The 13,531-nt window shown below is 41.2% G+C and overlaps 1 protein-coding gene across 3 annotated transcripts in view; it reads right to left on the bottom strand.

Annotated features, from left to right (window-relative positions):
* Positions 1 to 1,341: 1,341 nt before the first annotated feature.
* Positions 1,342 to 13,531, bottom strand: part of FIP1L1 (factor interacting with PAPOLA and CPSF1) — a 103,039-nt gene continuing 90,849 nt past the window's right edge. Inside the window, exons 15-17 of one of the 3 annotated variants that reach the window (XM_088475270.1) lie at positions 11,111 to 11,336; positions 4,513 to 4,677; positions 1,342 to 3,208 (exon numbers count right to left, since the gene is read on the bottom strand). In XM_088475270.1, coding sequence (XP_088331396.1) covers positions 3,064 to 3,208; positions 4,513 to 4,677; positions 11,111 to 11,336 — 536 coding nt within the window. In that variant the 3' untranslated portion in view covers positions 1,342 to 3,063. The remainder of the gene's footprint in view (positions 3,209 to 4,512; positions 4,678 to 11,110; positions 11,337 to 13,531) is intronic. The other 2 variants (XM_088475269.1, XM_088475268.1) reach the window with 2 other exon arrangements.

The raw sequence follows: 13,531 nt of genomic DNA, 5'->3' as shown, positions 1-13,531 counted from the left end.
GCAAAACAGCGCAGTTGTGAGTTTTTTGCTATTCTCGCACCCAATTGAATATGCCCCATAGATTTATGACTCTGAAACAGTTTTAGCAGAGTCCATCCCTAACAAAGGGAGAGGGGAGAGGGGGGAGGGGTGTGTGTGTGTGTGTGTGTGTGTGTGTGTGTTTTCATGGAATTAGTTCTAATGCTAATAAAGTAGTTTAAGAAAAAATACCTGTTGAACCAGCAGTGGTTCCCTTAATCATACTGCAGCTCCAAAAACTTCCACGGGCCATCCAATACATGTATGTTACATGAGGCTACACCTTTTTTTTCCCATTAACCTTTATAACTGAAGGAAGTAGGAACTGATGGGTGGTGTGGTCTAAACCAAAGTTAAACTGAAGGAAGATAAGGGCATTTAAAAATTGTACAATGTATTGGCATGTAGTCATTTCATTCCACACAAATACAGTTTATTGTCAATCACCTGCATCAGAGCAGTAGCCCAATTATTGTAATTGTCCCATCAGAGCACTGCAACATTTTGTGGAGTTCATGAATATGGCTGGGAACAGGTTAATCCTAACGCTACCTTTATTCTCCTAAAAAAACAGCTTAGTTTAAGTTTGAGAGAACACTGGCATTACATGTCTATCTTATAAGACTTTTTTTTATTTACCAGTGGTAGAATGTGCACTGTGCGATATAAATAGAACCTAGAAGGTACACGTATCATAGTATTGCCAGTGTAGGCTGAGGCCAGGTCTCTACCATTGCTGCAGAGGAGTAATGACTCCACGCTGCCTGGCTCCTCACATCACCTCATGCAAAAGTTTACATTCAGTCACCTGCCTCCATTTTAATGGTAAAACATGCGCAATACATCACCCGCAGGCATTTCCACTGCACTTTTTGCAAATGACCATTGTCTGAGGAAATTGTGACCAAACACTACAGAACTTAACTTTGTACACTATTAGTCATTAATTTGGTGGCGCAATTCCATGTACGCACCATAGTTTACAGACATGATCTTGAAAAGTGTACATTTAGAGATGACTATTGTAGAATATGGAAAAAACCCTGTATCACAAAATGTGCCTGACAATAGTATTTTCAATACAGATCTAAACAAGACTCCTTCATGTCTTCTTTCTAACACTTTTGTCTTTGATGTTGTATTTTTAGAGGTAAATATGTTAAATTGTTATTTACAGATGAAGTTTTGAATTTGTGAAGTGTAAATTAAAATTAAAAAAAATGAAAAAAGGAAAAAAAAAAAAAAAAAAAAGTGATTTTTTTTTTTTTTTTTTGACTGGTAATTGCATGTCAGACCATTTAAAATATTTTTCTAATCTAGATAATGGGTTTCTACAAATGTAATTGTTGAATTTTTTTTCTCATGTGTCAACAAGATTATTTTTTTGTAAAAGTATTGTTTCTTAAACTGTGTATAAGTGAACGAAATTATATTTGATGTCAATAAAAGTCAACTTCATTTATATTGTAAAAATGTGTGTTTCTAGTTTAAAAGTTCTGCGTGTTTCGCCAAATATGCAGGAATGTTGAACAAAACCCATCTTTAAATTATAAAATGAAACATAATTTCAGTATTAATTAGCAGGAAATTGAGAATTGCTTCAAAATTATAACAGTGTTGAGGGTTAGAAGAATGCAATAAGAACAATAGTATGTTATTAAATCTAGTGATGTACACAGATGGGAAATGTGACCAGTTTGGATGTCAGAAGGAAGAAAAGAATAAATAGTATTTTAACTTTCAATCTGTCAAGTGATGATTTATTAAACTTTTTTATATATAATGTAATTGCTGCAGCGCAGTTTCCCAAACTCTGCCATTACAATCCAGGTTTTTGATATCCATGCTTGAGTCCAGATGGTTAAATCAAATTGACTGAGGTACTAATTAAATCACCTGTGCTCAAGCATGGGAATCATTAAAACCTGGACTGTAATGATGGAGTCTGCTGTAGTTAGCAGCAGGATAACCTAGTGATAGGGCAACCGGATACTCTTCAGGGGCGCATTGTGCACTTAATCTCTGTAGTAACATATGTTATTTCAGATCACTGATCTCATGTATTAATTATATCAGTAGACCTTTACATAAGCAACACAAGCTACAAGACACAAATATGACAAAGCAGGAATGAGATGGGGGCTACCTCTAACCTAGAGTGTTATAGCCAATGTTGGCAGCTACAAACGTATGTGGGATCGATCTTTGGTAAACTAGACTGAGTGGCATCGGGGTCAGGCAGATGAATGTGTAATTACTATTACACCTACCAATGTCCCTCATGCCATTTTCAGTTTGTTTTTATCAGAGCCGTAACTAGACTTTTTGAGGCCCTGTGCCAGAAAGAGCATTAGCGCCCCCTCCTATTTTTTTTTTTAAGTAGGGCGATAACACACCCGAAAAAGGGCCATGGCCTCAAGGGGAAGGGCCAGGGAAGAGATAGGGGGAGGCCAGGAGATGCTGGGGATAAAACAAGAGGAAGCTACAAGTGAGAATGATAAACAGGAAAATTGACAGGCCCAAACAGCGCCCCCCTGCAGTGCCCTGTGCCATGGCACTGGTCAGCCACCCTAGTTATGGCCCTGGTTTTTATGCTTGAATCAATGTATCTTACTGCTTGTGAGGAACAGGTCTGAATATTAATTGTGGTTGGAACAGTGATTGTGTCAAATTAAGTAATGTAGATAGATAGGAAATTCACCTAACAGATGCAGAACTGTAAGCCCAGGTTATAAGCACCAAAGCATGAACATTTGTTTCTTAAAAAAAAATACCACCACTTTATTTTCCCAGGAAGACCAAAATCAATACCCACCCCCCCAAAAAAAACCTCAACTCTGAAACAAGGTTGTGCTAACAAACAAATTATGAAGAGCCATCTTTGTTTTGTTTTTTTTTCATTTTTTTTTAGTTTTTTTTGTTTTAATACCCTGAAAAAAAAATATTATATTGATACTTCTAACAATGGCATCCTGGCCCCTGGCCCACAAATCAATCTTGGTAAAACTGGGAGTAATTTCTGCACCGGACTCGGGATGCATAGACCTAATCAGCGGACGTTTCCACACTCTCTGGTTCTGGGGCAGGCTCTGTTCCAGTGTCCTTCCCTTCTTTGCTTCGTTTGGATTTTTTGTGCTTGTGTCGCCTGTGACTGTCGCCTTCTTCACTATCATGACGGCGCCTGCTGCTGCTAGGGAAAGGAAGCACATCAGTACACAGTGGTTATAATGTGAAAACGAAGCCACCATTCCATGCACAGGAAGTTCTATCAGAATTGTCAGATTAATAGTCCACCAAAATGTGGGCGGTAGAAGAGATAACCTGTGAGATGAAAGGAACTAATGGGGTCCCGTGCTTATTAGTCTTCTCTCTGTGGCCACACAAATCCAGAGATCAGGATATCTGTACTGCTCTACAGGATGGGTTTAATTTGGATCTTACATGGTCAGTGATCAACTGTATTACATTTGGGTCAGAGAACATATGACCTCCTTTTGTGTGGCCAGCTTAAGTCAGCAACAGCTCCAGCAATTTCATGGTAAACGCAGTTATTAACCAAATGAAGAATCAACACAGACTGTCATGGTTGTCCTACAAGCTTAGGAATAGGGTTACTCAAAAACATCTCCAAATTGTTCTACTGTAAAATCTTGGGGGGGGGGGGTGGTTTCTTCCAGTAACCACAGCATTAAATTGAAGAGACCGTATTCAGCATTACATAAGTCTACAGATCTGCATAAACATTTCTAAGTAACAATTATCGGCATATTTAGCCCAAGAAGAGCTCTGAAGATGAAAAATAAAGTTTTGAATTACTCATTAAGATCAGCATATTAATTGACCAATTAAAAACAAGACATGAAAAGAAAATTCCTCTTAAATAAGGAAGGAATTATGTGTAATCCTTCAAAAGTATATTTTTTTACATTTGTTACGGTAACAAATTCTCTGAGAACAAAACTGAAGCATTAATCAAAAAATGACGGGAAACATAATGGAACCATTCTTTCACCATCGCTCACGGAAACTGGGGTAATAGCAAACAAGAGACCAGGTGGAACAAAAGCGCTGATGGATCATGGGAATTTAGCAAGTTTTCATAGCGTAAAAGCAGAATAAAAAGGGGGAGAGGAATTGAGATTTTACTTTTGTTTGATTTGAAGTAAGATAATGGAGACAGCGACCCCCATCCCTGCGATCAGCCTGATCAGGGCCTTCTGTCTCCTACACTAAACAGGAAATGTGAATCTCCCAGCCGGCTGTCTCACTGCAGACATGTTACAGCCCCGGTATAATACCAGGCACTTAGCACATTGCATTAACTAAGAATATCTTCTGTGATAAACGTAAAAAGCGGCAGCAGTAACCATGTAAAGCTATAAACACTGGTAAATTAAAGGGATGTCCCATTATGGTTACTGCTGCAGGCGAGTGTACCAAGGTGCGCGTTGTAGTACTTTATGACACTATGATAATATATTGCATAGACATTACCTTCTTGATGATTTATGCCTTGAGGACTCTTCTTTTTCTCGATGTCGCCGCTCCCTGTGCCGTTCCTCCTTCTCTCTGCTAATTCGCTCCCTGTGCCGAACATAGTCCCTTTCTGTTCTCTCTGTTCTCTCAGTGTACTCCTTGTACCTGTATCGTTCTTCTTCACTGTGGAGGAAATACATGCACAGAATAAGACTACACGTCACAGGAGCCAAATCTCACTTACCGAGCGAGCAAGACACGGGATAAGTCATCAGTTACTGGCCGCATAAAGCGCCAGAACTAGTCTGCACAGGTGACAGACCGATAGCACCAGGATGACGGGTGAGTGGGCAGGTTACTGTTGAACAAAGCTTTATACCATGATTATACATGGACACAGGCCGGTAGGGGCACAAATGCATCAGTATAGCCGCCACTATTCATTTTTGCTCATTTTCCTGCTAGTCGTTATCAGACCACTTACAGGAGTTTTGGTTACATAGGAAGGCAGCCGATGTAACCGCTTCTACTGTGCTCCTACTGCTGAATGTTATTTGTAGGCACAAATATATAGGGCTCCTATACTATTATCTTCCAATAACATTAACAAATGTATCAAATAACTATCCCATAGGATAACTATCAGGCATTACAGTCATCTTCTACTCACACACACTGCAATCAATTGCCAGACATTGGCCACTACATCACTCTGCATGGCCAGCATTACAAATAGCCAGATTGTCTCTATAAAAGGGGATTAAGTGCACGGTGGATTCAGAACTATGGCTACAAAAAAGTCAGGAACGATTTGTTTTATTATGCGCCCCTAGCAGGATTATGAACAGTTTGGGCTATGAATCCATACACAAGTGAGTAACTAGCGTGTAATCGCTACATTGGGGACCAGGCTAAACAAGATGACTGGATACACAGCAGTTGTGATCATTGGGAGGACGTTTGTTCCGCAGACTCTGCTACTTCATCTGTTCCATCTCTGACAACTAAAAGATACAAATCTTAAATGATTCCAAATGAACTCAGTGGGAAACAGCCGCCATCTCACAGAGGCACAATAACCAGCTTCTGTGTACTCATCTCAATGTCACTGTATCTACAAATAAACTGATTCGCTTTTAAAAAATAAAACCTCACAATTTGTACAAGAGAACATACAACAAAAACGAGGAGCATTATGCCATGGACAATGATAAATATCACTTTTCTTTTTTTTATAGTGATCATACATAAATGACTGGGCACAATAATTGTAAGACCCAAAGATGGTGCTTCAAATTGATATATAACTTGCTATTAAGTTGTTATAAAATGAAAAGCAGGGTAAATGACATACAAACATCTTCATCCACTTATCTATACATTTCTAATAATAAAAATGTCCAACACCACGGTTTATTTTTATTTTAGGTCCAAACAGAACTCTGATAATTGCATTTACGCACTAAGAGAGCAGCCTTTGTACCAAAAATGGAATCCTCTGAAAGTCTCCTTAAGCTGGATATACTCTATACGATATATCGTTCTGACGTGAAGCGGAATGATATATCGTACACATCGTTTAGTGTGTATACCCAATCCATTATTTATTGAATCGTCCCATCTCCACATCAGATGGAACCATTTGTACCATTCCAACTAAACTGGAATAATGGCACTGTTCTCTATGCAATAGAGCTCAGATTGCAGCCATATAATACAGTACTGCTTTTTTTGTGCATAGGTTTTCATAATTGTAGACAAACTATTTACTGTAAATATGTACTGATTTCTTTCAGGTATATTATTTAGCCCGGAAACACGCACTCTCTATGTGTAGCTGGATCGTGCTCTTTAAAAACAGTATAAGTGGTATAGTCTTATAGAGCTCGGAGGTGCACCACAAGGGGCAATGTGAACAAGGATTATTTTTTTCAGCTGCAAGAACTTTACAATAGCTAAACTTAAGTGTTCTTTTTACCTGCAGTCTACAACCAGGTGCTAATGGTCTCTGGAATGGGTTGGGTATGAAATCTCAGTTGTCGGGATGCCGCTGTTCCAAACACCGACATCCCGTCAGCCAGAATCCCGACACCCATAGGAAGGCACGCAAGTATTTTCCCTACCCTAACCCTCCCCGGTGCCTAAACCTAACCCCCCCCCCCCCCCCTTCCTAGTGCCTAAACCTAACCTCCCCAAACCCTAAAATCCCTTCCCCAGTGCCTAAACCTAACCTCCCCCCTAATGCTTAGACCTAACCTCCCTCTCCCCACACACTAATCCAAACACTCCCTCCCTGGTGCCTAACCCCCCACTAACACCCCGATACTTACCTTCGGGATGCCGATGGTTGGGATACTGGTGCCGGGATCCCAACCTGTCGGGATTTCGGCGCCGGTATTTGGGACAGTCAGCATCCCGCAAGCCGGGATGTTGACTACATCTCCTCTGGAATACCCATGCAATAGTCATAAAAGAGGACCAGGATCATCCCCCCCTTCAATTCATTCAACTGTATTAATCAAGCATGCAATTCTAGCGCCCACCCAGAGATCTCATTTCCCAGGTACATACTTTCAGAATTCCAACGAAAAACATTTTACACTGAATCTTTCTAAGCCGTGACATCCTGGAAATTGTATTACTGCCTGCAGGGTAGATACAGTTCCCAGCCGTGAAGACCCGGAGACAATGACTGCAATGCCTGCCCTATTTCGACTCCTGCAGTTCACACAAATTTGGATCTAGATATAAATATCCCTGTACTATGTAATGTTGACTAGCTACACTACATCAAAGCAATCTGGCCGATGCCACGTAACAGTTTCCCACTAGATAGGAGCGTACATCACCAGGGATGTAAGCAACGCTATACAGTGTCCAACAACTATTGTGTTCCCGCTGTCATTCCAACACACAGTACGTACACATGATGCTGGGCAGCTTATAACTTCAGACACCCTGACATGGAAAATCGGACATTGTTCTGCTTAAGTATGATGAATATTTATAACAAAGCAATGACATATGTTCCATATCAGCAGGGCACACGTCAATCACCAGAAAATACAGTAAGGCTGGGTACACATCATACAATGCATTGTAGGATATCTCATTGTAACGCAGATCAGAACGATATATTGTACACATTGGATAGTGAGTGCTTCCGAGCAGTAGTTCCTGGTCCTTGTTCATCGCCTCATCCCATCTGTTGTGCTGCTCGGCAGATGGGATGATGCAATGAACAATTAGGTGCGGTTACATGCAGCGTGTAATGATACATCGCGCTGTCCTACACCACGTCTCGTGTGTCTTACATTCAGTATCCTGGGTCCAAGTCTGGAAAATAACATGCTACATGGATCATTATATTTATTTTAAGTGTTGGCTAAAAAGCTTCCAAAATAAAGTCATTGATGTGGAGAATACATGTATGGAAGCCTAGGTGGCATAAAGCAGAGCAGTGAGTAAGAGCCAGCAGCAGTTCCTCTGGCTCACAACTGTGTGGCCGTCTATAATCACGGCAAGGGCTGGTGCAGTCAGGAATAGCCGTATGGCAGTGGTGAGGAGAGTGGACGACTTAAACCGAGAAGAAATAATAAAATAAAAATGTCAGGCCTCCCCTTAGATGCCTCAGTGTTTTCATAGCTGGCTGGAGCACGGAGACTTGGCTTTGTCTGGAAACTATTGAGTCAGCTAACCTTAACTCTTCCACAGCCAAAAGCAGTGTTGGAAACAAGCAAATAGAACAGGTTAAGCAGCAGTGTGTCTTTACATTTTGGATTTGAATCAAGGTGTCTGTTCAGCATATGTGGATATGGTTCCTAACTCCAAAACACTCACCCTGTAATTTGTAACATAAGACACACGCCATTTACAGGACCAGAACACTGTAACTAGGGCAAAAAAACAAAGACGTACTAGTTACCAGCATCTAATCTGCATCCTCATATGCTGCATTTACCCCAGACCACAAATGACAGAAAACACCCTCATACAAACACTGTAAACATCCAGCGACTCCTAGTGATTTCACTACGCTATGTGCAAGCTGTTCTAGAGGCTCGCGGAGAGAGTCAGGTTAATGACTACCATATGAACACCTCCAAACAGCTACACATGGGGGAAGGAGGTGGAGGATCAATTTCTGCAATCATTCGGGACACATAAACGAGCAGGGGATATAGGGGAGGGTCTGGGGTGGTTTTTTGCCTTTACAGTCTCCTCTTCTGCAAGACGCAGAACAAAGCATATTAAATACACCATAATGTTAGAAGTTTGCATCTACAATGTGAACACAATATTAACGTGAGTGTGAGCTGGCATTTTTGCACATACTGTGTGAACACACAAAGGTATCAAGTTTTTGTCATGCTGTGACAAAATGTACTACAGGATATTGGAAGGTTATGGAATTGGTGCTATATGTGCTATTTAATTTTTTTTAATCTCTATGATGATATCTGGTCTCAATGTAGTTTTAAGTTTATGTATAAAACTCCCCAAAACGTAAAACCTGGTGGGGAAAAAAAACTAAAAAAAACAACAGTGCTTACACTTAATGGACAGGGCGCCGGACATTGTGTCGACGATGTTTCATTGTATTAATCAGTGATGTGCCGTGAGGTGAATGGCTGGGGAGGCATACATGGAGATGGGTCTGAGTGCTGGGAGCCTGTCTCACCCCCTACTCACTAACTCTACCCTCACTACACTAAGCTTCAGTGTCCATTGATTCTCCTACCTGCATCACTGTCTTCACTTGCTGCTGCTGGCTGAGCTCCAATCTATAAACTCTGCAGTGCACATGACACATTCAAGGTGTCCATCAGTGCTCAAGGCACGGCCCCCATACTCAGAGGCATGCCTCTATTAGCTCTCTTTCTGTGCAGCTTACTGCCCGTGTTGGGGCCCCACCACCAGCTTAGCAAGCAGTGTCTGACTATACCACAAGCGATACTGAGCTGTTTCTCGTCTCCCTGCAGTCCCAGGGAGCTCCACAATGCTGGAGAGTGTTAACTATAAAAATGATTACAATAAACAAATAAGTTATAAATATCTTCTTTGTATTATTCTGCCTCCCCTGACTGCATGTCCCTGGTATCAACTCATGTGCTTGGCTATCCTGGTCCAGTTCCATTTACAATACCATCCACAAAACTAAAGCCAGACATTGGCCAAGACCCCTGAATGCAGAGGACAAGGCTGAAACGCATATATTTTATTTCCACTGATGAAAGGAGCGGATTGCAGTGGCGGATAACAACAGAGGAAACGGGTGCAGCCGGGGGAGCTTATATATTCAAACTCAACATGCGATTATGGACTCACAAGAAATGGTGGTCTTTGGGTAAGGGACTTCAATATTTCAATAAATTGGGGGAGGTGGTTTTGCAGCTTACTGCCATGGGTGGGAGTGCATATGTTAATAAGTGTTCCAGAGTGGCTATTGGCAGTGGTAAGAATCCTGTAAAGCCAGTACTTGATATTAATAAAAGATATGCTACATGTAATCAGAGCTGCAGCAGAATGTCAGGGTAACCATAAGCAAAGTACATAACCTCATGCTTCATTTCCCAAAATGTGATTAAGCATTTCCTATTTACATTACCACCAAAAGCATTTCCTTACATGTGAGGTCTTCTATATTGGTGACATCTAGCTACTAATATAAGTGCTTCCTAGGAGGATACATGACATAATGACAGTAGAAGGCACTTACACGCTCATAGCTAGTGACTGAGCAGCAATACCGCACAGAACCACACACCCCATGTGCAGATCACACCTCTCTAGTGACTGAGCAGCAATCACATCCCATGTGCAGATCACACCTCTCTAGTGACTGAGCAGCAATCACATCCCATGTGCAGATCACACCTCTCTAGTGACTGAGCAGCAATCACATCCCATGTGCAGATCACACCTCTCTAGTGACTGAGCAGCAATCACATCCCATGTGCAGATCACACCTCTCTAGTGACTGAGCAGCAATCACATCCCATGTGCAGATCACACCTCTCTAGTGACTGAGCAGCAATCACATCCCATGTGCAGATCACACCTCTCTAGTGACTGAGCAGCAATCACATCCCATGTGCAGATCACACCTCTCTAGTGACTGAGCAGCAATCACATCCCATGTGCAGATCACACCTCTCTAGTGACTGAGCAGCAATCACATCCCATGTGCAGATCACACCTCTCTAGTGACTGAGCAGCAATCACATCCCATGTGCAGATCACACCTCTCTAGTGACTGTGGGTAGAGAGATGCTTAGTGCTCCTCACTTGCACCTTTTGGCCAAATATGCATCCAGGATCAGTGGCTTTCTCAAATGGATACAAAAGGTTCTGAGCCATTAATTCAACTTGAACACTGTTGTTTCGAGCGATAATATGGGATAACGTTGGTTGTTATAATATGAGCTACGAGGATGAACATTTACGGTTATAGGGAGGTCCCGCTTGCATTACTTATTACTGGAAGGTTCTTAGGCTCCTTGAAACCCATCTGTCTAAGGAGTGCACTGTTAGGAAGCAAATGAACCAAGCAGCTGATCTTCAACATGTCAATCATCTGAAACACAAACAAGCAATAAAGCAAAATATTACTGACCTATTGTAGGCTCCCACGCTGGGACTGTGATCACGTTCTCTTTCTCGTTCCCTCTCCCTTTCTCGTGGACGATCGCGCTCTCGTTCCCTCTCCCGGTCCCTGTCACGTTCTCTGTCCCTGTCACGATCTCTCTCCTTCTCTCTCCTAGGATAGTAGTCCCATGGTTTGGTGGTTTCAACCAGAGTGGACCATGGGCCACCAGAGCCAGGCATGTGTGGGAAGGATACTGCCGTAAAACACAATTAAAATTGATTTGGTAACAAATAGTTATTAAAAAAAATATATATATATTTGTCATATTCTATTAATGAGAGGGACAGCTCCCTGGGTCTGAAGCAAATACTCAAGTGTAAAATACAGTTATCACCAAAGAACCCTGTACTGCTGTACTTGCATTACTCACTGGAACTACCCCAGGACAGGACAGACTTCCTACTAAAATGCTACATAATATACTTAGAACTCCCATTGCACATATGTACAGTTTACACGGCTGAACTAGAGGCTTTACCCTCTACAGCAGAGGTTCCCAAACTCCACTACTACGGTCCATGTTTTAAGGATATCCATGCTTGAGTACAAGTGACTTAATTAGCACCTCAGTCAGTTGATTTCACCATCTGGGCTCAAGCAAGATCAAACCTGGACTGTAATGGTGGAGTTTGGTACCCTCTGCTCTACACCATCTGAAGCCTTATTTTCATATTCAAGCCCAGGGAAAAAAAAACAAAAACACTGCTCTGCACTTCATATAGGGCAGAATTACTGATTTAGATACATGATTTCTGCATGACTTAGTGACAGGCCTAATTATTACTAAGATGCTTCTTTACCCAGCAGGGTTAATGCCTCTTAAGGCTACAAATATCAATATTATACTGATCTAAATAATCAAATCATGAAATGATGGTGCATGGCCCATTGATGTTGTAAAACCATTTGAATCGGTCAGGTGGCCATTAGTCTGGGAGATCCTTCCCTGATTTGGGTTTCTGAACAAATATCTACATGGAGTCAAGTTGCTGAATAAATCACCACACAATCCATACTAAGCTTATGAATATTTGCTCTGGTTAAACAGACAGGACCAGATACTTGCCTGGCATAAGTGATACAACGATTGGCGGTACATCATTTCATAACATTTTTCATTGCTGATGACATGTTACTATACTGGAAGAATGCAAAACTCTTTCTAACTGAAGTCCTTGAAAACAAGAGTTTTATGATATTTTCTGGTTTAATTAGAAATATTGAAAACTTGGCTGTGACGGGTCCAAATTTCCTGCTAGAGAGGGCAGAGGAGATTGCTGATCCCGTGAAGATTCCCCTTTCTAAGCCTACAACCTATTTTACAATACATATCTAACTAGGGAGTCACTTGTCCTCCTGTCATTAATGTTATGGCAGAATCAACCTAAAAAAGTGTAATTACATATTCGGTTATTCTTCAGTGGGGGATTTTGACAAATAAAAAAAAAATATATATATATATTTTTTTTTGTATATGGACAAAATGTCCAATTAGAATTGAACATAAAAAAAAGTCATATGGAATATTGATGGACTGGCACTGGATTTGTTGTAGTATTTAAGCTTGCTGGTCCGGGTGTCAGATGGTGGTCACCATCAGCTCCTGACTACAGGGCTTCTTCATAAAACCTGAATTTGAGAGGTGTAAGTTCTATAATTCAGAGATCGCGCTTCCCATGAAAACGTGCCTCAAGGCTTGATAAGTATTTTAGATCACCTTTCCCCCTGACAGTTTTTTCATACAGAGATCTCTAGAGTAGTCAATTACTTCTACTGCTACGTTATCCCCAGCTGCATGACTCCTACCTTGTTAAAACACCTAAAGATATTCTGTTAGACAGCAATCTGCGACTAAATTTAAATTCTCGTTACCTAATAATTTCCCCTTTAATTTAATTCAGTTAAGGAATATTGTGAATTTAAATTTCATGTGCTACCTATAGTGTTTGAGTCTGACACTCAGGAAGGTCTCTCTCTATGTCTGTCTATCTCACTCTCTATATATAAGAGTTCCCGATTCTGGGATCTGCATGTTTGTTTGGGCTAATCTCTTGAACCACTGGATGGATTTTCATGGTATTTTCGCAACATTGATCAAGAAAGGTTTAGCTATATGAACCATTCATCCGTGACAAAAGGGCGCCGAGCAGTGACTTTTAGTGATGCAGTCAGAGAAAAAAAAAATCTAATCTTACACCAAGCTAAAGTGCATTAGCAGTCCATGGTGTTGAAACAGCAAAGTGAGAGCCAATCACAGCTAGCAATGTGTCCTGTTTCTTAGCAGCAGCCTAGAGAGGGAAGGGAGTATGGGCCTGAGCAGGATCACGTCTAAGGCAGACAGAGTGAAAGAGTCTCCAACGAACCCATGAAAATGCCCTGATGCAGACA

Source organism: Taudactylus pleione, unplaced genomic scaffold (assembly GCF_031769625.1).
Source record: "Taudactylus pleione unplaced genomic scaffold, aTauple2 ptg000169l, whole genome shotgun sequence".
Classification (NCBI taxonomy): Eukaryota; Metazoa; Chordata; class Amphibia; order Anura; family Myobatrachidae; genus Taudactylus; species Taudactylus pleione.
Note: the sequence above shows the minus strand (reverse complement) of the source record. Positions and strands in the feature narration are given on the sequence as shown.